Source organism: Diospyros lotus, chromosome 7 (genome assembly GCF_014633365.1).
Source record: "Diospyros lotus cultivar Yz01 chromosome 7, ASM1463336v1, whole genome shotgun sequence".
Lineage (NCBI taxonomy): Eukaryota > Viridiplantae > Streptophyta > Magnoliopsida > Ericales > Ebenaceae > Diospyros > Diospyros lotus.
The window spans coordinates 37767107-37789188 of record NC_068344.1 but is presented as its reverse complement, the minus strand read 5'-3'; the positions used below and the strand labels follow the sequence as shown (position 1 = coordinate 37789188).

General features: G+C 37.9%; 1 protein-coding gene across 1 annotated transcript in view; it reads right to left on the bottom strand.

The window, feature by feature from the left end:
• Positions 1–594: 594 nt before the first annotated feature.
• The window catches only part of LOC127805727 (uncharacterized), a 33518-nt gene continuing 12030 nt past the window's right edge, over positions 595–22082 (bottom strand). The window contains exons 11-25 of the mRNA XM_052342478.1: positions 15157–15255; positions 14906–15021; positions 14689–14807; positions 13910–13980; positions 11997–12102; positions 11315–11454; positions 8355–8513; positions 8175–8278; positions 7171–7346; positions 6223–6412; positions 5299–5398; positions 4994–5162; positions 3631–3713; positions 3424–3500; positions 595–1113 (exon numbers count right to left, since the gene is read on the bottom strand). Of these exons, the coding sequence (XP_052198438.1) occupies positions 789–1113; positions 3424–3500; positions 3631–3713; positions 4994–5162; positions 5299–5398; positions 6223–6412; positions 7171–7346; positions 8175–8278; positions 8355–8513; positions 11315–11454; positions 11997–12102; positions 13910–13980; positions 14689–14807; positions 14906–15021; positions 15157–15255 (2034 nt within the window). The 3' untranslated portion in view covers positions 595–788. The remainder of the gene's footprint in view (positions 1114–3423; positions 3501–3630; positions 3714–4993; positions 5163–5298; positions 5399–6222; positions 6413–7170; positions 7347–8174; positions 8279–8354; positions 8514–11314; positions 11455–11996; positions 12103–13909; positions 13981–14688; positions 14808–14905; positions 15022–15156; positions 15256–22082) is intronic.

Here is a 22082-nt window from a genome sequence, read left to right as displayed (position 1 = left end):
ACATAACTTTGAAACTTGATTTATAAAAGAACTAAATTTAATCTCAATCAAACTTAACTCATTAAAATTTACAAACATATTCAATTAAAATCTAATAAATATTAATAAATTCAATTTGAAACTCATAAAGATGTAGAAAGTGAAATTTACTCTTTCTATGCACAATTTTATGTTAAAATTCAAGGTTACAGACAAAATTGACAAGTAAAAAATAAAGAATTATATTCTCATATTGAACATTTTTCTCCTATTTATAGCCAAATAATAACAGAGCGTCTAAACTTTTTTATCCCAAACAAGAGTCCGAAACCAAAATGGACAAAAAAAAAATTTCCCAATTTGAACAAATAATCATTACTCCTTAGAGCCCATCTCGAGCCTACGTAAGGAGAATTATATGACAACTAATCTAAAACTCTTCACAAAAACATCTTGAACTCTAGACGGTCAATCCTATACTATTAACAATGACCTAAAATTCATGCAGCCGACACATCTAACCAAATTAAGCATTACCATTTCCATCACATATAGAATCAGTACAAAAACCACTTGCCTATGCTAAAGTTCTGGCAGTTGGGTGAAGACATTCCAAAGCAAAAGCAAACTACATGGGATTGAAATTCAACTGCCATCAAAAGAACAGTATATCACCTACAAGTCTACAAGCACCTTTGAATCCCATCTCCATGACATAGAAGGAAAATTAAATTTTCTACATCTCAGATCTTCCATCCATCATTTTTAGTCTGCAGTCTTGCAATTGCACTTTCCTCTATCCTACATCTCTAATGGATTAAAAGAATACAACTTTCACTAGGCCGACCAAATGACATGAAAAACTGATTCTCTCCACTATGTTCTACTGTTTTAGTTAGGTTATTAGAGCGATTTGGCTCTAGTAGACCTGTAGAAAGTATTGCTGATTGACCATTTGCTACCTCAGTTGATCTTCGGCTTTGACGTCTTGGCCTCAACACTAACCAGAGAACAAAGAGGACGACCAAAAAAGCAGGGATAGTCGTCATGTCGAACTCAACATCTACCTTCCGTTCCCTGGTGCAGTGAATTGGGTGAAGAAGCGCGACAGTTGAATTCACGTAATCAGCAAACCTGCAAGAAAAATGAGCTATTAAACACTCAAAAATTTAGGGGAAAAAATGGTTTATTCACATTGAAATATGCACTCAGAACTTGGCAATGAGCATGCAATTCACTAGCTTTTGTTCTCTTCCAACTCCAACACAATGCAATACTACATGGAGCTTGAATTTTAACGACAACAAATACTAACACCGGCTAGACGATGCACATGTAGTGTAAATTCCTACCCAGTATAACGGTTTCTTGAGTTGGAGATCTTGCATATCTTAATAAAGACAACCATTAAAAAAAGCTTAAAATTTGCTGAATGTCCCTATTGAAAAATTTGCTTCATTGGGATAACAGTTGGGAATTATTATAGCATAGAGCAGAGAAGTGATGTGCAAATATACACATGCATATCTAGTTTACACATGTATCCATGTCTCTGTTGAGAGATTTGGTATGGAGACGTGCCAGAAGATTATTATCCCATGTGACATCTGATGCGGAATGAGCTACTGACCAAGCAGCACAAGGATAGTAGCAGTGTGACCTGAAAAAGCAGGAACTGCACCTGCCCCGACCCTGATGGGAAGGGTTTTAGTGGATGATGATTAGTACAGCTTAGTCAGTTTTCTGCAACTATAGTATGATGAAAAATTGGTTGGTTAAGTCATAAAAACTAAAAGAAAGCCAGCGCTTGTAAATATGATGGATTCAAGCCAGGAGGTAGATTCTGCATAAGCAGATATATAAGAACTAGAAAAAAAAAAAAAAAAAAAACCTGTGCAGAGCATCTTCAGATCAACACTTGAGTCAATAAAAAAGAGTTCCACTAGTTTTTTGACAAAGAAAGACACTTTATTCCATTCCCATTTTGGAATACAGGAAAGACACTAGAAGAGCTGACAATTGATTGTGAGTGCTTGTAGTTGACCTGCTACACATTTCGGACACGACAACTGACCACCCAGCCAACTGTCATCTCTATTGTTCTACACTGCTGTACATTTTCTGGTCCGTTATTACATTTCCCTATGTTTTATTCTAATTATTTAGGAATCCATCGAGGTTCATAAATTTTTTCGTTGGGTTATACTTAATTTTAATGCCCCTTCATGGCTTGTCTCATCCACTATTAACCAAGCACATCTCATGGACATGAGTTCTAGACAAATGCTATCAGATCAAATTGTTATATGGCACAAACTGTTGGATAGTAAAGCCACCGACATAAGCAAAATATGAGCATGCCAAAGATCAGGATGTTTTGATGGATATGCAACTGTACAAAACAATAAAATTAGAAATGAGATTATTCGTAATAAGGTAGGAGTGGCTGTTATTGGAGATAAGATGCGTGAGACGCAATTAAAATGGTCAGTCAAGCAAGCAGCAGATCAATAGAAGCTCCTACAAGGAGAGGCGATATAATGGAACAAGTTTTTAGCAAGAGGTAGAGACCAAGAAAAACTTGGTGGGGACTCGTTAGGCCTTATATGAACTATAGAGCCCTTATAGAAGATATAACTATAGATAAAACTGATTGAGGAGTTAGAATTCATGTATAGGAGTTAAAGGCTTGCTCTTCTGTTGTCGTCTGCTGCTGGATCCCCTAATCCCAACCAAAGTTTTTTCACAAAGTCTGTTGGAGGAACAGCAACGCACCTCAGAAAATCTATCCAATAGTTTTGAGAGACCAAAGCATACATCAAGTGCTTTTGTGTCTATACAATCACAAATAATTCATTGAGATGGCACTAGATGAATCCAGTCAGTGTGGCAAACTCAGAATTGGCACTTGGCAGGATATAAGATGATGTGCACCTGTGGCTGGCGTGCTAAGGTCTTACCATAAATTATTGAATATTGTAAAATAAGAGAATGTAAAATTGTATATAGAATAAGATGTACAGAACTTATATACATGAACCTGTACTATCACAAAGGAAAGTGTATATCCTACCAATCATATAAGATATGAAGGAAAGCATACATTCTACCTATCATATAAGATATATGGTTACTATAACATAGAGATGTATATATATACAGTTGCCTAATATATATAAATCATAATATATTAACAAATATGAAAACGTGACAATGGTAACCAAAAGGAAGCAATTTGAGAGTAAATTTTAAGTGGCACAAAAAAATGCCAACTAACCACATATCTAAGACACAGCATAAACATCATGTACTCTTGCTGGTTTAAGAAATTGTAATTCAGAAAAAATCATAGGACACTGAACTGAGTGAGAATAGAAATTTAAGAAACACCATCCACTACACAATAGGTTCCTAATATCATGCAAAGGGTATCTAATGGCTAACCCTTTTGTTGCATCCTCCAGATTATACAGCAGTCTCAGGGCATCTGCATAGCGCAGTTCTCCAGTAACGGTAGCAATCTGGAAATTCAACAAAATATGACTCAATCTTGCAGATATTTAAAGTGTTCAAATTTTTTGGAATACATTAAGAATAAGTAGCTGGAACATGCCACTGACTGGGATAAAAGAAAATGAGCAATATACTCACTCTTCTCCACAGGACAATCACGTAGTTATATTTGTTCATAAGCTCACGCTCCTGGGACTGGAAGAGTTTGAAAGTTTGTTCATCTGGTTTTAGTTAAGGGCACATACACAGTCAATCAAAAGCATGATTAATATAAGCAGTTTTTTGAGTAAACAAACCACCCAGGAATCATAAAGCAATCCTCTGCTTTGCTGCAATGTCCTTATTTGGATAGACAAAATGGGCATAATGTTAAAAAGAGTTGAAGCAACTGAATCATTCAAACTCTTTTCATATCACAAAATAAGGCCTTCTCTATAATCAAGTCACATTAGCATATATATATTTATATGATTATGGACATCCAATTTAGCTGCATCATTTCCAATGATAACAAACTCCTAAGTACATGCACACAAAATTTTTCTGAATTCAGAAATTAACCAGAACTCTTTTCCTAGCTCACAAATGTAGTGGTGGGTATAAACAAATGACAATTCCTCCTAACACTCTCTAATGTAGCACAAGAAACTGCCAAAATTCAAGGATAAAACTGCAGCAAAACAATGCCATTTTTTTTTCTTTCATCAAAGCACTCATGGAGAATTGCTTTGAGCACTTTCAATGGCTAACTAGAAGACTACCTCAAGCCCTTAAAGGAATGGTTTAGCTGTGTTAATCCTTCAGAGAAGAGAGTAGATGACTCTTTTAAACAATGATGATCCAGGTCCCCAAAAATAAAGTCTATAAAAGGAAAGGGCAGTTGTGGGTTTGGGTGAGGAAGCAGAACCAAAATCAAAGAGTAGAGAGGGTTTGGAAGAAATAGGGGCCTTGGTAAGGGAACTGTTCTTTCTTGAGGTCCCACTAGTTGTCTGGAGTTGGAGAACAGATCATAAAGACAGGTGATTCAAAGTTGAAAAATGGTACACAGAATTGAGAGAAAACGAAGAGACAAAAAGAGAAATTGGAGGGAAAAGAATAATTCATTTCTATTAAGCTAGGTTATAAGTATTTATACCAAAACACTGTAACTGCTATGTACAAGCTACCTATGCTAGGTATAAAGTACAACTAATATATACAGGCCTAATACAACCAAGCTAATATGACTTCTCCACAAAAGTCTAGTTCCGATTAGAGGGAAAAGTAGAGTAAAGAAGGAACTAAAACAAGAAGGCACTTGATACTTGCTTTAGAACTTTCACTTGAACTGGCACTAGCACTAGAAAGTGACAACTCTTGTGAAAAGAACCACTAACACCATGTCTAATATCTGCATTAACTATTTTCTCTATTGCCATTCTTTTGGGAAAAGAAATTTATTGGCTTAACATGCATCTGAATTATTAAAATGCTATGGTGCAATACCATAAAGGAAGGATACAAGTTCGCTCCACAAGTAGAAGACGAATGGCTGTATTGACTAGTTGTATTGACTCCTCCAGAGCTGTAAGGATATAACTCCGAGCAATTGTATCAGAGTGAAACTGGGATATATCCCACCCCTGAGAAGTAACAGAGAATGGGCTGCACCCCACGGACCATATCCAATCCTATTAGATATCAGAAACATAATTTAGATACAGATTGCTTGTTGATACCTGAAACAATTACTAAAAGAGGCTTAAGTAAAAAAAAAAATCATGTAACAGAAGCACCTTTGCCTCGGACTTTGAAAATATGGCATACCTCAATTGCAGTTTCATGGGCATTACTGTAAACGAGATGAAGAGGAAGCAAGCCAGCTATATGTTCAGCAACAGCAGCCAATGCAGCTTTTATAGGCCTTCTGTTAAGGTATGAAAAGAAAGTAAAAACGAATTTGATGTCATGAACCTAGGGTTCATAACAGGTTTAAGAAGTAATTGGGGAGGAGTTGAGAGAGTTAGATCTCAAGAAATGGGGGGAAATTAAGGAAGACAGAACAGGAAGGGAGATTAGAGGGAATTTGGAGGGAGATTGAGAGGATTCAAGAGAGGGAAATGAAAGTATTCAATTATCAATTCAAACATGATTAACCTCCTACAGCAGTGGCTTATTTATAGCCTCAGCCCATGCACCCATGTGCTGTACAACTGTACTCCTAACAACAATTATATCTCTATTACAATATTGCCCCTCTAATGCTTCTGGGGACATGACATTTGATACCATGATCTGCAACACTAACTCCTGACAAATATCAAATCTTTCAATATAAACCAAATGTCATGCCCATAATATAAAAACAACATAATGTTTTGGCCAAATGATAAATCAATTCAGAATTTATCCTCAAGAGTAAACCAAGTGCAACTTTGTCAACACTATTAGAAGTGTCAAGAACAAGAAGTTGGTAATTAAATATCAATCTACTTGACCATATCAAGGATGTTACATAAATTTGCTCAACATAAATGTTTAGCCTAGGTTGGAAAGCTAAAACCTCACATCACATGTGGGTGACGTTGCATCATGGAACGTGACATAAGTAACAAAAGGAATGTTGGGCAAGTCTACAAGGATATATTAATTGCTCTTTGAGCCAAAAATGCAACCAATGCAACATCAATTAGTAACAGTTCAATGCATGGTATATATGAATGAAAATCCCTTGTAAATTTTGCTATGTACCTCATGTCCCACAAAAGTGAACGCCCATTGCACTGCAGATGGCTTTCCCAGGATGATGGCTCTGACTGAACAATGATAACCATATCTGAGAGAGCCTTAGCCTGATAGTGCTTGTCAACTAATAGTGCATCACCATGAATAAACCAAAAGATTGGTACTTCCAAGGTCGACCTGCTATGGGCATGTGTCCCTGCATAATTGCAGGAAAAGAATCAGCAAATCAGCATGTACACATATGGGCCACTGTTTTATCTAGTTAATGGACTAGGCAAAATAATTTTACGATAGTGGCTCCAAGCTATGGTGCTTTGGGCTTCATACTCAAATACACCATCCACCAATAAATCCCCAATGTCAAATAACTATTGAAGCTGTTTTCACCCTTTTCAGTTACAAGTCCTTTTGAGTCAAAAACTTAGGAAGAACTTCAGAGGAGAAATGGGCTTCCAATGCAGAAGCAGATTATGTATTTTTCACATAAATATAACTTCACTAATGATTAAAACAAAACCTTATTTTTAATCATGCTACATTCATAGCCAAACTGAATTTACGGTGACAATTCCAGCCCTTGGAACTAATTCTATGGAAACAAGGACTAGACTTGACATGACTGAACATCAACCAAAAAATAGAAACAAGTATATACATAATTACAGGCTGCTAAAGTCTGCTAAAGGGTAATGCATGTAGGGGATAACGCAGAAAGAGAGATATATAGGGTTTCTAAGGTTGCTCATGATATCCCTAGAAATGGAGAAAATATATTTTAGTTTGACTATTCAAAGCACCAACCATCTGATAATCAACTCCAATCCACTAATTCAAGAAACCAAAACTTACTCCCTTAGAAGAGGAAATAAATAAAAGAACAAGAAAAAGAAAATCATGGTCATTATTAGGGGAATGACGAAGAAGGACAAATTAAACAATCAAGAAGTGGAGAACCTTTAAGAGAACCACGATCATTCAGCCTCTGCAACTGATGCTGTAGAATGGAAGAATCCAGATAGGAACGGACAGTTTTCCTATATGTTCCATTGACAAGCAATAGAGGGACAGCTGCAGCTCTTCGTGCAACTGAAAATGCCATCGCCAATGTGGCATCCTCTGAAAGTGGTAACCTACAAGGCTCATCAACCTCAATATGGCTATTAACCAAATTCCAATGATGGCTACCCTTTAACTTATCAGCACGATCAACATTACATTTCAGACATCATAACTTACGGGCATGGATCAATCTTACAATTTCAGACATCATATAAGTATGCAAGGAAATACAATTTTAGAAGAAAAGTCGAAAGAACTTGGAAACAGATGTGAAGAGTCTCAAAAGGTAAACTAAAATCTACTTCACAAACAAAAGCCCAAAAATTGATTTGAAATAAACATATTTAAGGTTCACAAATAAATACATCCAAAAGCAAAGGTGTAGAATCAAAAGGTGAATGTTTGCATGCACAAAAGCCATTAGCAATACTAAATGAAATAGTTTTACTGAAGGGAAATATGACTCTTACCAGGATCTTTTTATCATTTTTCCCCAAGAAAAATCAGAAAAGGAAAAACATTTATGAGAGATTCTGATATGCATTGGTGCAAAATATTGCTTTGTAATGTTTTCAGGAATTAAGGGACTTAATAAACATGTTTTGTCAAATTTCCTGTTCCCTTAGAACTTTGTTGTGATTTCTAGGAAACAGAAAACAGTTCAACTTCTTCAATGGAAACAAAGGGAACTTTTAGGCAATTACTACAGAAATAAAATTTAAATGATAAAAGTTTCGACAAACCAGATTGTATTTCATTTACAGAAGCAAAAGACAGAAATGAACCAGAGAAGGACAACTAGGAAATAGAATTTTATCAGGCTGAACCAAATGCAAATAACCAACTCGTAATTTGAAAGCACAGTTGGCAATATAAGATAAAATGTCAACCAAGCATACATGTGCGGACTGAATATTGCTTTTTGAGAAGGTAACACCAAAGAGGAAAGCCCATCCATGAGAGCCTTGAGGTCCACTGGCAATTGCTTAACATTTTTAACTTTCTGCAAATAGATTTAAGACAGTAAATAAATTTTTGTCAAACAAAAACTACTTCTAACTGATCAACAAAAGTCATACCTCCTGTGTAATGAAGAACAACTGGAATGATATTTTCTCGTAATGATGGAATGCCCCTTCAGCCATCGAAGGTGCTATAATGTGTCTCATTGAGCCCCACAATGTTGCACCTAGATGTGCAAGGAAAGCATCACGGGCAACTGTGTAGTTTTGAAAGTCCTGCACACAGATGACAGCATCAAGAGAAAAGATTTAATTTCTGAGCAACAAGAGCAAATCTGGTAATTCAATATGGCTACCTGTTAGCAAACCTTTGGTGTACTATCGGTTTACACATGGAAAATTCGTAAATTAAATTTTCTGAATTAGTTATCATTAATTAATTATTGTATTTTCTGTTAAGTTAGTGCTTATTTTCAATTTATTTGCTGATTAGTTATTATGTTGCAGTTGAGGAGGTTACTCCTCCACTTTCCCTGTATTCCTTGTTTTTAGGAGGCAGTTGAGGAGGTTACTCCTCCACTTTCCGTATATTCCTTGTTTTTAGGAGGCAATTGAGGTGGTCACTCTCCACTTTCCCTGTATTCCTTGTTTTTAGGAGGTGGTTTCCCCACCAAGCTTGTATTTAGAGATTTGACTTATTCAATGGAATTATCAGAAAAATTTATGCCTAATTTCTGAGGACTTATCTCAGGAGATTGTAAGTTCTCTCTAAGGAATCGGCACCATTGGTAGACACGGGAAAACACCTTTCTCAACCCCTTCTAATTTTGAAACCACAGTATCCCATCACCAAATCTATCTCTAGGGACCGTAACATTTTGGTATCAGAGCAGGTGGTTATGGGAAATCAATTTCAGCAACAATTAGCACAATTAGTGCAATTATTCCAAGAAGAACGCGCAGCCAATCTTGCAAGACAAGAAGCAATCAATGCTCACCTGGATGTGCTCACAAAGGAGCTATTAGCTCGAAGCTTCCCACTGATTCTACTGAACAAAGCAGCCACAGCCGGGGAGGGAAGGGAGTTGTAGGCTCACAGACCGTGGGAGGGAGTTCCATTGTCCCTAAATTTTTGAAGCTGGACTTTCCGCACTTTAAGGGACAAGAGGATCCATTGGGATGGTTGAACAAGTGTGAACACTTCTTCCTGCCATCAACAAACACCTGAAGAGGATAAGGTGGGATTAGCATCTTATCATCTGGAAGGAAATGCTCAATTATGGTTCCTCCAGTTAGAAACAGATATTCCTCAACTCTCATGGGAAGAATTCAAACAGCAATGTAATTTGCAGTTTGGCCCACCAATTAGAAGTCATAAATTGGGAGAATTGGCGAAATTAAGACAAACTGGGTTCGTGGCGGATTATCAAGAAAAATTCGAGCAACTAGCCTCTCGAGCTGGAACTCTCACCTAGTCACAAAAAATAGAGCTCTATCTCAGCGGCCTTGCTAATTATATAGCAGTAGAAGTGGAGTTACATGACCCCTCGGACTTAGCAACAGCTATGAGTATCTCTCAATTATATGAACGGAAGGTACAACCACTTCGTTCACAATCACAGGAAGGTCGTGGGCCAAAAACAGCAGATCCTCCTCCTCAACAATGTTCCAAAATTGTGAAGCAATTGACCAGATCAGAGATGGAGGAAAGAAGACTCAAAGGACTTTGTTTCAATTGTGATGAACCCTTTGTATGAGGCCACCAATGCAAGAGGTTGTTCTGGATTGATTTAATTGAAGGAGGTGAAGAAGAAGGTCCCACAAACCAAGAGACACAAACAGACCAACCAGAGATTTCTTTAAATGCAATTATTGGTACTACCCGAACCTCTCGCTGTTCTTGAGCGATGCCTAGTTCACAGCATTCCTCAATTATTAATCCATTGGCAGCACACTTCTCCAGCTGATGCTTCATGGGAGACTGTTTCATCTATGCAGCAGCATTTTCCACACTTCACAATTGAGGACAAGCGTGATTTGGAGAGGGAAGTAATGTTAGCAAACCTCTGGTGTACCATCGGTTTGCACATGGAAAATTCGTAAATTAAATTTTCTGAATTAGTTATCATTAATTAATTATTACATTTTCTGTTAAGTTAGTGTTTATTTTGAATTTATTTGCTGATTAGTTATTATGTTGCAGTTGAGGAGGTTACTCCTCCACTTTCCCTGTATTCCTTGTTTTTAGGAGGCAGTTGAGGAGGTTACTCCTCCACTTTCCCTGCATTCCTTGTTTTTAGGAGGTGGTTACCCCACCAAGCTTATATTTAGAGATTTGACTTATTCAATGGAATTATCAGAAAAATTTATGCCTAGTTTCTGAGGACTTGTCTCAGGAGATTGCAGGTTCTCTCTAAGGAATCAGAACCATTGGTAGATGCAGGAAAACACCTTTCCCAACCCCTTCTTCTAATTCTGAAACCACAGTATTTCGTCCCACCACCGGATCTATCTCTAGGGACCTTAACACTACCATTCCATACCAAGAAATTAGTGAACTAAAGGATCGATTGCAGATCTCACAATGGGTCAAGAAAATAGAGAATACAAAGCATCTTGGGGTTTAGTATTTCATCTCTCACCAATTGCAAATCAGGTTCTCCCTGGTGTGGCTGCAACTAGAATCTTGCTAAATCTATTTTCCCTCCTGGGGAAAGGCTGCCAATTCTATTCTGGGTTCATTTCTTTTACATTTTTGTGCTCTGTTGGGTTGTGTACACAAATTCATATCCAACTCAGACATGCTTCATGATTTAAGATAAATCATTCACTGGAGGCAGTTTCAATGGGTTGCATATTTCTTAGTTTGAACTAAATCATCAATGTGAGCATCTAAATATCAGAATTCCAATTATGATTTTTTTATTTTTTTTTTGGGCGGGGGTGGGGGGGTTGGGGGGGGTAATCCCTCTGACTGCAAGATGACACACTCGTATAAACAACCCCTGATTCATATGAATAAATTCATTGACAAATTCAGTTACAGGTGGAATATCTTATTTCATAAAGGAACATACCTCATAAGTATCACTAAACAAATTCCAGTTCTCCATTCGCTTTAAAGCATCCACAGCCTTTCTCTTATGATTTTCATCATATTCCTCACCTTCAAAAGACTCTAGCTCATTTTTCAATTCTTGCATTCTCTCGTCAAGCTCTAGCATCACAAGAAGCCAAATTATTAGCACAGGCATCCAATCAACCATCTCATAACACAAAATAGATAAACACGCATAAAACCAAGTATTATAAATGCAATACTCAACATTAATAGAAGCAAAATCAAAATAAAAGTTCTGAAAAAATCCACATATCATACATGCAATATTGAGCATAGCTCCCCTCTTTGCGAGACTTGGAGGAGATTCATTTTTTTATATGCAGCCTTACCTTTGCTTTGCAAAGAGGCAAACTTGTAACCTTCAAATCACAAAGGAACAACCTTACCATTGCTAGCAAGACTTGCCTCCTTCAAAAAATAAGAATATAACAAAATAAAAACAAAAAATCGAACACATAGTTATCTCAAACAGGAAATACAAAAAAAAAAAAAAAAGTAAGCATGAAAAAGATGACAGGCTTTGACTTCGAGAATATTGTACACAGTTCACATGTACATGAAAGAATTCATTTCATCTGGAACAGAATTGAGATTTTCCAATCAATGCCAGCTTGGAGCTTGCCAATAAGAGAAATTACCTTCACAAAGAGCAAGTTTAACCTTCCTTCCCTTGCAATGTTTGAAAGCAAAAAGCTCATATATATCAATTTCTGCCATTAGGATATCAATGGCCTGATGATCTTTCTGGAAAGTTTAATACACCATTCATCAAAATGGGATAAACAAAAATCTTACAGCTCATGATAAAGTAATAACTGGAAAACATATTTTCTCCCCTTCTTATGAAAATAAAATAAAATACAGGATTATTCTTTGACTTCGTGAATTTAAGCTTGTTGTAAGAAAGGTTGTCATGATCCAATCCCACATTAGTAGTCTATTAGGGAGATATTGGACACACTACTTGGTCCCATAAGCTCGGGAATCACCTTCAGCTAGCACTTCTAGTGAGGACTCATGGTGTTACAAGTGGTATCAAAGCTAATCCAAGGCCACTACCGCATGGGTTGAGGCAAGAGAGCGTTTTGAATCTGCCTTGGGTCAAATTGATTGATATGGGATCTAGCTTGGTGAGGACGCTAAGCATTAAAGGAAGGGAGTTTGTCACGACCCAATCCCGCATCTATAATCTACTGGGGAGGTCTTAGGTATATTACTTTAGCCCATAAGTCACCTTCAGCTAACACTTTTGGGTGAGGACCTGTGGTGTTATGGAGGAATCTCAAACAAGGACTAGCAAGCTGAACTGATAACCCATGCATGATTGTAAGGTAAAAGCATCAACACAAATACTAATATAGGATATGGCAATTTGAAAAATAAATAAATAAGAAATACCACAGAAAAAAATGATATTCTATAACATTCTTATTAGCAATGTTTATGAATATAATAACCAAAGAGCACTAATCCAACATAAAGATACCATTATCCGCATAACAAAAAAGAAGTAACCATGTTGCCAAAGTTATAATTAAGCTTAGTTTTATGTTGCTTATTCCATGCTGAAAAAATTATTAAATTTGTAAATTTTTACCTCAAAGAAAAGTTTCTAAAAACTCTAGGAAGGACTTTCTCAAGTTCTTAAGCATGTCCAACTCATGGACATCTGTGCCTGTCCTGTATCACTTGTCCAATGTATGTATATAATAAAATACTTAGACATGCCATTTAGCATTTCAACACAAGTACCCAGCATGTCTAGCGAGTATCCACGCCCAATATGTATCAGACATGAGCATGGCACCCAATATGACGTCTCTGTGCTCAAGTTCATTTAATACCTAAAACTAAAAGATTGACCCATGAAGTTGAACCATGCTATGCTACCTTCCACACGTGTCTATAACCAATTATACTCCCTAATGAACATGAACCCAACAGGTCATGAACCATCAGTCAATATAATACTGTCAGAAGAATTAAATAGAGGTTCAAGCAGTCACACGTTAAACTGTAGTGGACTTAGACCCAACTCCAGGCAGAGAGATGGTGCATGAAACATGGAGCTCAGGCTCCCGTGACAGCACACAAACTGAGAACCAAGGCCATAGCCACCAAGCACCTCAGTTTGCAGACAAACAAGTTATATGGTCATCTCACAGCCATAAAAAGGTGAAAATAGGAAAGTTCTTCCTTCTAGTTCTAGTGTTATCATAGAGAACAAAGATTACTGTCCACATTCACCACCACATCACCCAACATAATATATTATGATGAATCAAACCCCTAGATGAAAGAGACTCGCAAAACTGAATACTATATGCCAAGGTTTGGGATTGTTCTGCAACTATGACACATATTTTAGTTCTTAAAATGTCAAACATGTTTCTAGAAAACAACCAACCAAGAGACTAATAACCAACAAGTCTTGTGATTCGTAGATGGCACAAAAACAAAATTAGGCAGAAATGCTTCAATAGTAAAGATAAGAAAGAAATGATAGAAAAATCAAGGTAGCCAATTTTCACTTTCCCTTCAGGGCACATACATCACCAAAAACAGAAAATTTTTCCTGAATTGCCTCTTGCAACTGGTCCTCGGCTTCGTCTTCTGAAATTTCTGGATGCCACAAAGGATATACAATTTAAGAAAGGATTAAGAAAAATTAAAGACCAAATTAAAGCCAATAATCATCCAACAACAGTAAAGATAAACTTAACTAGTCCACATGGATATTTCAGAATATTCAACATTTAAATACAAGAAGTTGAGCGCACAGCAGTAACAGTCTTCATATATTAAATGTAATTCAAACTATAGGTGAATAAAGTTCAAGTACACGGCAAAAAGATTTCAGAGTTAATTAACCCCATATAGAGGGTGTTTGGTAATGCAGCCTCGTATAATTGCTTACCAAAACAAAAGCCACATAGATGATTGGTTAACTAGAATCGGTGGAATCAACCCCACCTAATGGGATTAAGGCTTCGTATTGTTGTTATTGTAATTAGCCAAGCAATTCAAAATAAATCTCAAATGTATGTAAAGTGAAGAGCAACCAAAAAATCCATACATGCTTACGATTAGTGATTTAGTGTACCAACCAACAACTAATTTGGCATTCAAGTACTCTAAGAGAATTATGAAGTTTTATAATAAATTGAAGACTGATTGGGTATTGTTATCACTTTAACACATGTGACATCGCCTCCCCCCCCCCCCCCCCCCCCCTCCTCTTGTTGCCCCTTAAAAAAAAAAAAAAAAAGAACAACAGAACATGCATGCTTTGCTATAGAAAAAGAATGTTAATTTTGGAGCACCTATTACCTGTAACTGGACCGATGGTCTTCTCCACATTTGGTAAGCTTAGTTCAGTGCGTACCCCTTCTCCACCAACAGCAGGTCCCCATGAGAAAGGACCTGCACTTAAATCAATAAACGCCCACCTGAAAATGATCAAATCAAAATGACATTTTTGCGTGAGAGAAAGAGAGAGAAGGGGGGAGGGAGGGAGGGAGAAAGAAAGGGACAGAGGGGAAAGAACCTGTCCTTTCCAATCCATGTGTCAGTGAGACATTCAACATGAAGACCACTGAAGTCCCCAGATTTCAAAACCCTTTCCCAAAGAAGCTTCAAATCTTTATTCTTCGCATTTAACAGCTTGACTCCAACAAATAAAACAATATACGGACGTAGAGAATTCAATGTACAAAGTCAGAGGTTGAGTTTTCAATTTTTTGTTATTTTTAAGCTTTTTACAGTCAATACATGAAAAAAGAAAAAGAAAATGTCTACCTGTATAAGCTTGCTATGAATTATATCAGCAGTGTCCTTCCCTTGGTATAGCCTCTCAACGTTATTCAGCACATCTTGGCAGGAATTGTACCATTCTATCTGGTAAAAGGAGGGATAAAAGAAAAGCAAAAAATCATTAAATAGAAGGTTTCAGCCAACAATGGCATATTAAAACAATTGAACATTTAAATATTTTCAGCAGGGAAAAAATATTTATTCATGCCGAATTCTCTATAAAAAAGAGTCATGCAGTTGATTTGTCAATAGCATAATCCACTTAGAATAAAATAGAATAATTAAAAAGATAGGAGCACTTTGTTCCATTTGAATTATTATATTAACAAACATTCCTAGAAAGGCTAGAATTCATGAGTTTTGATGTTCAAGTCAGTAAGGGATACCCAGGAGATTGAATAAGTCAAGATGAGCTTTGCTTTGGTTTGAAGAAAATCATTCAGCAATACTGGAAATTATTCAATCTCGTAGATCAAAACAGTGAGGCGGACATTATGGAAGTGTAATGATCAATGAACATGGAAGCATTCAAAAATCCATCTCTCTGCGGGTACTGAAGTTCACCAGGCTATGAATAAGAGGCAGAGACCTTTGGTACAAAGGGCTCCTCACTTTTCTTTTTGGTTGGGAAAAGGATTATTGTAGGTGATTTTGGATTGAGCCAAGCTATCTAGCAAACCCCATTATAAGAATTTGAATCTTGAGTTGGCACAGGGCTTCCACATATGGGTGACATAGCAGTTCAGACCTTTTACTGCAAGGAAGTTCAAACCAACTATGGCTTCTGGAAAACTATGAAATGGAAATGGCCAATTGAGGTTGAGGCTTGTTTAATAAAATATAAGGAGTTATGGAAGGGCCATCATGGGAAATTAGACTGTCATGTACCCAGGGCTAAGAAGAGTTGTACCAAAGCTGTTAGGCTAAGGGGAGGGGGGGGTGTACCTTGGCAGTTATAACAAAATTGTCCTAGAAGGTAGAGATGGCCAGGTCATTGTACGGAGGGAATCATTTAGTTGCTGCTGTAATCAATATATAGGGCCGCTGTATCGGCGCTCGGATGTAGTGACAAATGAGCAAGGGTTCCCGCATTTGCTTGGACGGATGTGGGTAAAGAAGTTAGTCCAACATCAAAATCAAAACCAAAAACAAAATCAAAATCAAAAACAAAAACAAATTCAAAGTCAAAACCAAAAACAAAATCATAGATTAAGGATTGGGTCATGGAACATAGGAACATTAACAGGCAAAGCTATGGAAGTGGTAGATGTGATAATTAGGAGAAAGATTAATATTATGTGCCTTCGAGAGACGAGATGGGTAGGGAAAAAAGCAAAAACTTTGTCAGAAAATGGATATAAAATATGGTACACAGGAAATGATCGAGCAAAAAATGGAATGGGGATCATTATGGATAAAAGCTTAGTAGATGAGGTAGTGGATGTAAAGAGCATAGGGGATAGGATTATTATGGTAAGGTTATTCTAGGAAAAATGACTATAAATATCTTTAGTACATATGCACCACAAGCGGGGTTAGGTGAGGAGATAAAAACAAAATTCTAGGAGGACCTAGAGGGACTCATACAAATGATACCAAGAGGAGAGAAAGTGATTATAGGAGGTGACTTAAATGGTCACGTGGATAGAGACAGAAACGACTATAGAGAGGTACATGGAGGGTATGGATTCGGGGAAATTAATAATGAGGGTAAGTCTATTCTAGATTTTGCAATGGCATATGGGCTCATCATAACCAATACTAGGTTCAAAAAACGGGACGAACACTTAATCACATATAAAAATGTCACATCAAGCACCCAAATAGATTAATTCCTCAAAAGACAAGAGGACCGGGTATGTTGTAGGGATTGTAAGGTGATACCGGGAGAGTGTTTAACTACTCAACATAGACTTTTAGTACTTGACGTCCAAGTAAGAAATTGGAAGAGAAAAAATCACATAAAACAAAATCCAAGAATCAGGTGGTGGGATTTAAAAGAGGAGAAACAACTAATCTTCAAAGAAAAATTAAGGGGTAGAAGAGAATGGAATGGAGAAGGACAAACAAACCAAATATGGAGAGAAATGGCTAATGCCCTGAGAAACACAGCAAAGGTAGTGCTTGGAGAGACAAATGGTAGAGCCCCTAACCTTAAGGAGTCTTGGTGGTGGAATGAAGAAGTGCAATTGAAAATTAAAAATAAGAAAATTTGCTATAAGGCTGTATATCAGTGCAACAATGAAGAAAATCAAAAAAATTATAAAGAATAAAAAAATGCAGCAAAAAAAGCTGTTAGTGAAGCAAGGTCAAAAGCATATGAGAATCTATATAAACGACTTGATACAAAAGATGGAGAAAGGGATATATATAAATTAGCTAAAGCAAGAGAAAGAAAAACAAGGAATTTAAATCAAGTGAGATGCATAAAAGATGAAAATCAAAATGTATTAGTGAATGAGGGAGCGATTAAGGAGAGATGGAATGAGTATTTTACAAAATTATTCAATGATGATGGCGACACAAGAGTTAGGTTGGGACATCTTAGTAACTCCGAAGGGAACGTGAGCTATACATTTTATCGACGCATAAGTCCAAATGAAATAAGGCAAGCATTAAAAAAGATGAAAAATCATAAGGCGGTGGGACCGGATAATATACCAATAGAAGCATGGAAATGCAGGGGAGAAGAGGGTATCTCCTGGCTAACGAAATTATTTAACGCGATTCTTAAATCAAAAAAGATGCCAGATGAGTGGAGGAAGAGTACTTTGGTCCCTATATATAAGAACAAATGAGATGTTCAAAACTGTGAAAATTACAGAGGAATTAAGTTAATGAGCCATACCATGAAACTCTGGGAGAGAGTAATAGAGCAGAGGCTCAGAAAAAAAATAGAGATCTCAGAAAATCAGTTTGGTTTCATGCTTGGTAGGTCAACAATGGAAGCTATATACCTATTGAGGCGCCTAATGGAAAGGTATCGGGATCATCAGAAGGACCTATATATGGTGTTTATAGATCTAGAAAAGGCCTATGATAGGGTCCCTAGAAAAGTATTATGGAGGGTTTTAGAGAAGAAAGGAGTCTGAATAGCCTATATACAAGCCCTTAAGGACATATATCATGGTGCAGAGACAAGGGTCAGAACATGCGGATGGGATACTGACCCGTTTAAAATTACAATAGGATTGTATTAAGGTTCTGCACTAAGTCCATACTTATTTGCTTTAGTAATGGATGAACTCACTAAAGATATTCAGACAGAGGTGTCATGGTGTATGCTATTTGCAGACGACATAGTGTTGGTGGATGAAACAAAAGAAGGAGTGAACACTAAGCTTGAGTTATGGAGAAACAATTTAGAATCTAAGGGATTTAAATTAAGCAGAAAGAAAACAGAATATATGGAATGTAAATTTAGTAAGAATGTAAGAGTGGAGGATGTTATAATAAAATTGGAAGACCAAATCTTACAAAAAAAATACCATTTTCGATATTTGGGATCAGTGATTCAAAAAGATGGAGAAATTCACGAGGATGTCACACATAGAATTAAGGCAGGTTGGCTAAAATGGAGAAATGCATCGGGGGTGTTATGTGATGGTAAAATCCCATTAAAATTGAAAGGAAAATTCCATAGGACAGCTATAAGACCAGTTTTTTTGTACGGCTCAGAATGTTGGGCAGTCAAATACCAACATGAGCAAAAGACGAGTGTAGCGGAGATGAGGATGTTAAGATGGATGTGCGGCCATGCAAGAAAAGATAAAATTAGAAATGAAGTTATTCGTAATAAGATAGGAGTAGTGCCAATAGAGGAGAAGATGAGAGAGACTAGACTAAGATGGTTTGGTCATGTGAGAAGGAGACCAAGAGACGCTCCTGTGAGGAGAGTTGATGAAATGGAACAATTAATCAAAAAAATAGGTAGAGACAGACCTAAGAAGACTTTGGGGGAGACATTAAAGTTTGATATGAAGTGTATGGATCTCAATGAAGATATGACAAAAGATAGAAATACATGGAAGTCTAAAATTCATGTAGTCGACCCCACATAGTGGGATAAAGGCTGGATATGTTGTTGTTGTTGTTTATTCTCTCTCTCAATCTTTCTCCTTCTCACTCTCTCTGTTCTTCTAATTCTCCCTATACTTCTTCTCAATTTCCCCCTTAATTTCTGTCATGTCCCAAGGGTAATTAGAAGGGCAATAATGTAATTAGTTATATTAGTTTGTTAGGAGATATTTGGGTGTTTGTTAGGAGCACATGGGTGCTATTAGAAATTAGTTAAGGAACTAGCTAAGACCTATAAAAAGGCCCATTGTAAGAGGAGAGGGCATGCTGAAATTGATATCCAATCTCCCTCACGTTCCTCTTACTTCTTCCCCTTTCTCTATCAATATCTCTCCCTTTTTCTACTGATTTTCCCCCTCCTACAATTCTAATTTCATTCCCCAATTTCTCTTCTAACCTATCACGAACCCTGGGTTCGTGATAAATGGTATCAGAGCCAATCTTTCCTCGGCTGTGATTCCAGCGAACTCATAGCAATTTGGTTGAATAACTGCATCCCGACGGTGGTCGAAACTGGGCGTTCTCAGCTCTTGATGGGTGAGTGCAAGCAGCAATTCCGATCAGATTCCGAGGAATCAAAGGATGAGTCATAACCGAGAGAACAAAACAACTCTCGGTACGAAATTGAGAAGCTAAGCGCAGGACGGTTTCAGAAGTCGAGCATCATTCCAGTGAATTCAAGCAGCACTGGAGGCAACATGAACAGAGGAGCATTTGCGATTGGAGTGGGTCAATAGGTGAGCTAACCTGAGGCGACGCAAACAAACAACGTTCGCGATTGGTGTGGGAGTCCGTTGAAGGTGATGACACGGACAGCCAGGAGGGTCGTGACTAGAGCGAAGAATTGGAGCAGTGAATTTCGCGGGTGGATTTGATCAGCAATTCAGTTGCAGATCAGAGACACTCCTGTTCAAATTCTGAAGACGAAGACGGCCATTGAATCTCGGAATTGATTCTAAGACACGAGGAGGTGAGATACGGCCACGATTCTTGGCAACCCAGGCGAATTCAAGGAGCTGCCATGCCATCTGCTAGTGGTCCTCGGCCCAGAAGGTCGCGACTAGAGTGGGTGACCAGAGGTGAAGCGGACAGCCCAGAGGGGTGCGATCGTCCAAGGCGAGAGTGAGTCCGTTGGAGGTGAAGCGGACGGCCCAACGAGTTGCAACCAAGTCGGAAGACCATTCCGACCCAGACCAATAAGCTTCCTACAGGTGCGGCTATGGTGTTGTAGTTTTGATCGGCCATCCCGTTCGGGATTTTGTGGGTTCAATTCGATTGGGCAAGGATTGGAGGCATAAGTGAAGTTGATCTAAGTTAGGTCACTGTAATCCAATGACCCATGCTTCCTGGTTGTGAATTCAGCAACTCCCAACAGCAAATTTGAGGCCAAGCGATTGTGAACGGGTAGGTGCAGTAGAGCTAGGTTATCTTTGTGGCTGTAAGAAACCAGTGATCAGAATTTCCGTCTAATTTTTGGAGGAGAGTAGGCCGGTGCTCCCGACGGTAATTCCGTGTAATTTGAGGCAATTCAAATTCAGAACCAATTAACTTGCAGAGGGGTTGGATCCAGAATGTATAGAACTCCTATTCCTTCATCGTCGAAGTATGTTGTTGGTGAAAATTCAGCCATGGGTGGCAGTGCATATATGAGACCATTGGAGCCTCAATTGCCGCAGATGAATACTTCATTTTCAGCTGGAATGGAGCTTCAATGGCAGCCAAAGAAGGCTGCATTTTCAGTTGGCAGCAACAAGGAACATAAGAAGGGGATCAGCCAATTGAACAATGGAACCAGCAGTGGGTTTGATGAAGAGTGCAAGGAATTCGGTCGAATGTTTCGCGAGAAGTTGCAAGAATTTGCAATGATACTATCTAAGAAGTATCATTACAATTTTTCAGCGGAATACTTCGATGATTATCACGGAAGTTTTAACAAGGAGGAATTTCTCAAAATGGACCAACCGAAGGAGAACTCAAGATGGCAGGAAAGGGATTCAGTTGCAGTGATTGAGAAGTTAGAAGAAAAAATAATACCCGAAGAGGCATCTACTAAAAGGCTACAAGGAAATAATAGGGAAGCAATTGATGAAGTGATAGTGGAAGCCAAAGCCAACTCGTTACCCTGGGTGGCTAGTGCATGGGCGGAAGGATTTGGTAGTGTTCCAGATCAGAAGTTTGTGGGAAATGGAAAAGCATTGGGTCAAGAAAATCTTATTGAAGGACCAGCAATTTATACAGATATTGGAGCTGGAATTCTCCCTCCGATTCTGGACCTACCGGAAGCTAAGAGTGGGAATACCTGCAACATTTATCCTAGGCCGGGTCAAGATTGTGATGGACCACATGCAATTAAAGAAGGCCCTAAGTATATTGCTCCTTTGTCTTTGGATCCAAAGAAGGTTAAATCATCCTTGGCTGGGGTTAAAATAGGTATCAGACAGCCCCCAGTGCGGGTTTTGGCAAGAAGGCTAAGAGAGATAGCTGAAGAAGTCAAAGATTTTGCCGAAGGAAACAAAACTTCCGTTGCTGTGTTGTTTTTTACTTCCACTAGCAAATCCAAGTTGCTATCTACTACATGGAGGGATGATTTGTTGGCTAAAATTGAAGTTGCAACAACTCCTAAGGCTAATGCTCCCAAACAGCCTTGGTATGAGTGTCCAAGGCAAATCTGCAATCTTCCATTGCTGCATTTCGAGCATGTTGTTGATATCTTTCAATGTGCAGTTGTGGTGCACCATGGAGGTGTAGGAACAACTGATGCTGGTATTGAACTTGAACTCTATCAAATTGCTCCTATTAAAGTTCCAGGCCGAATTACGACGAGGATTGATCTT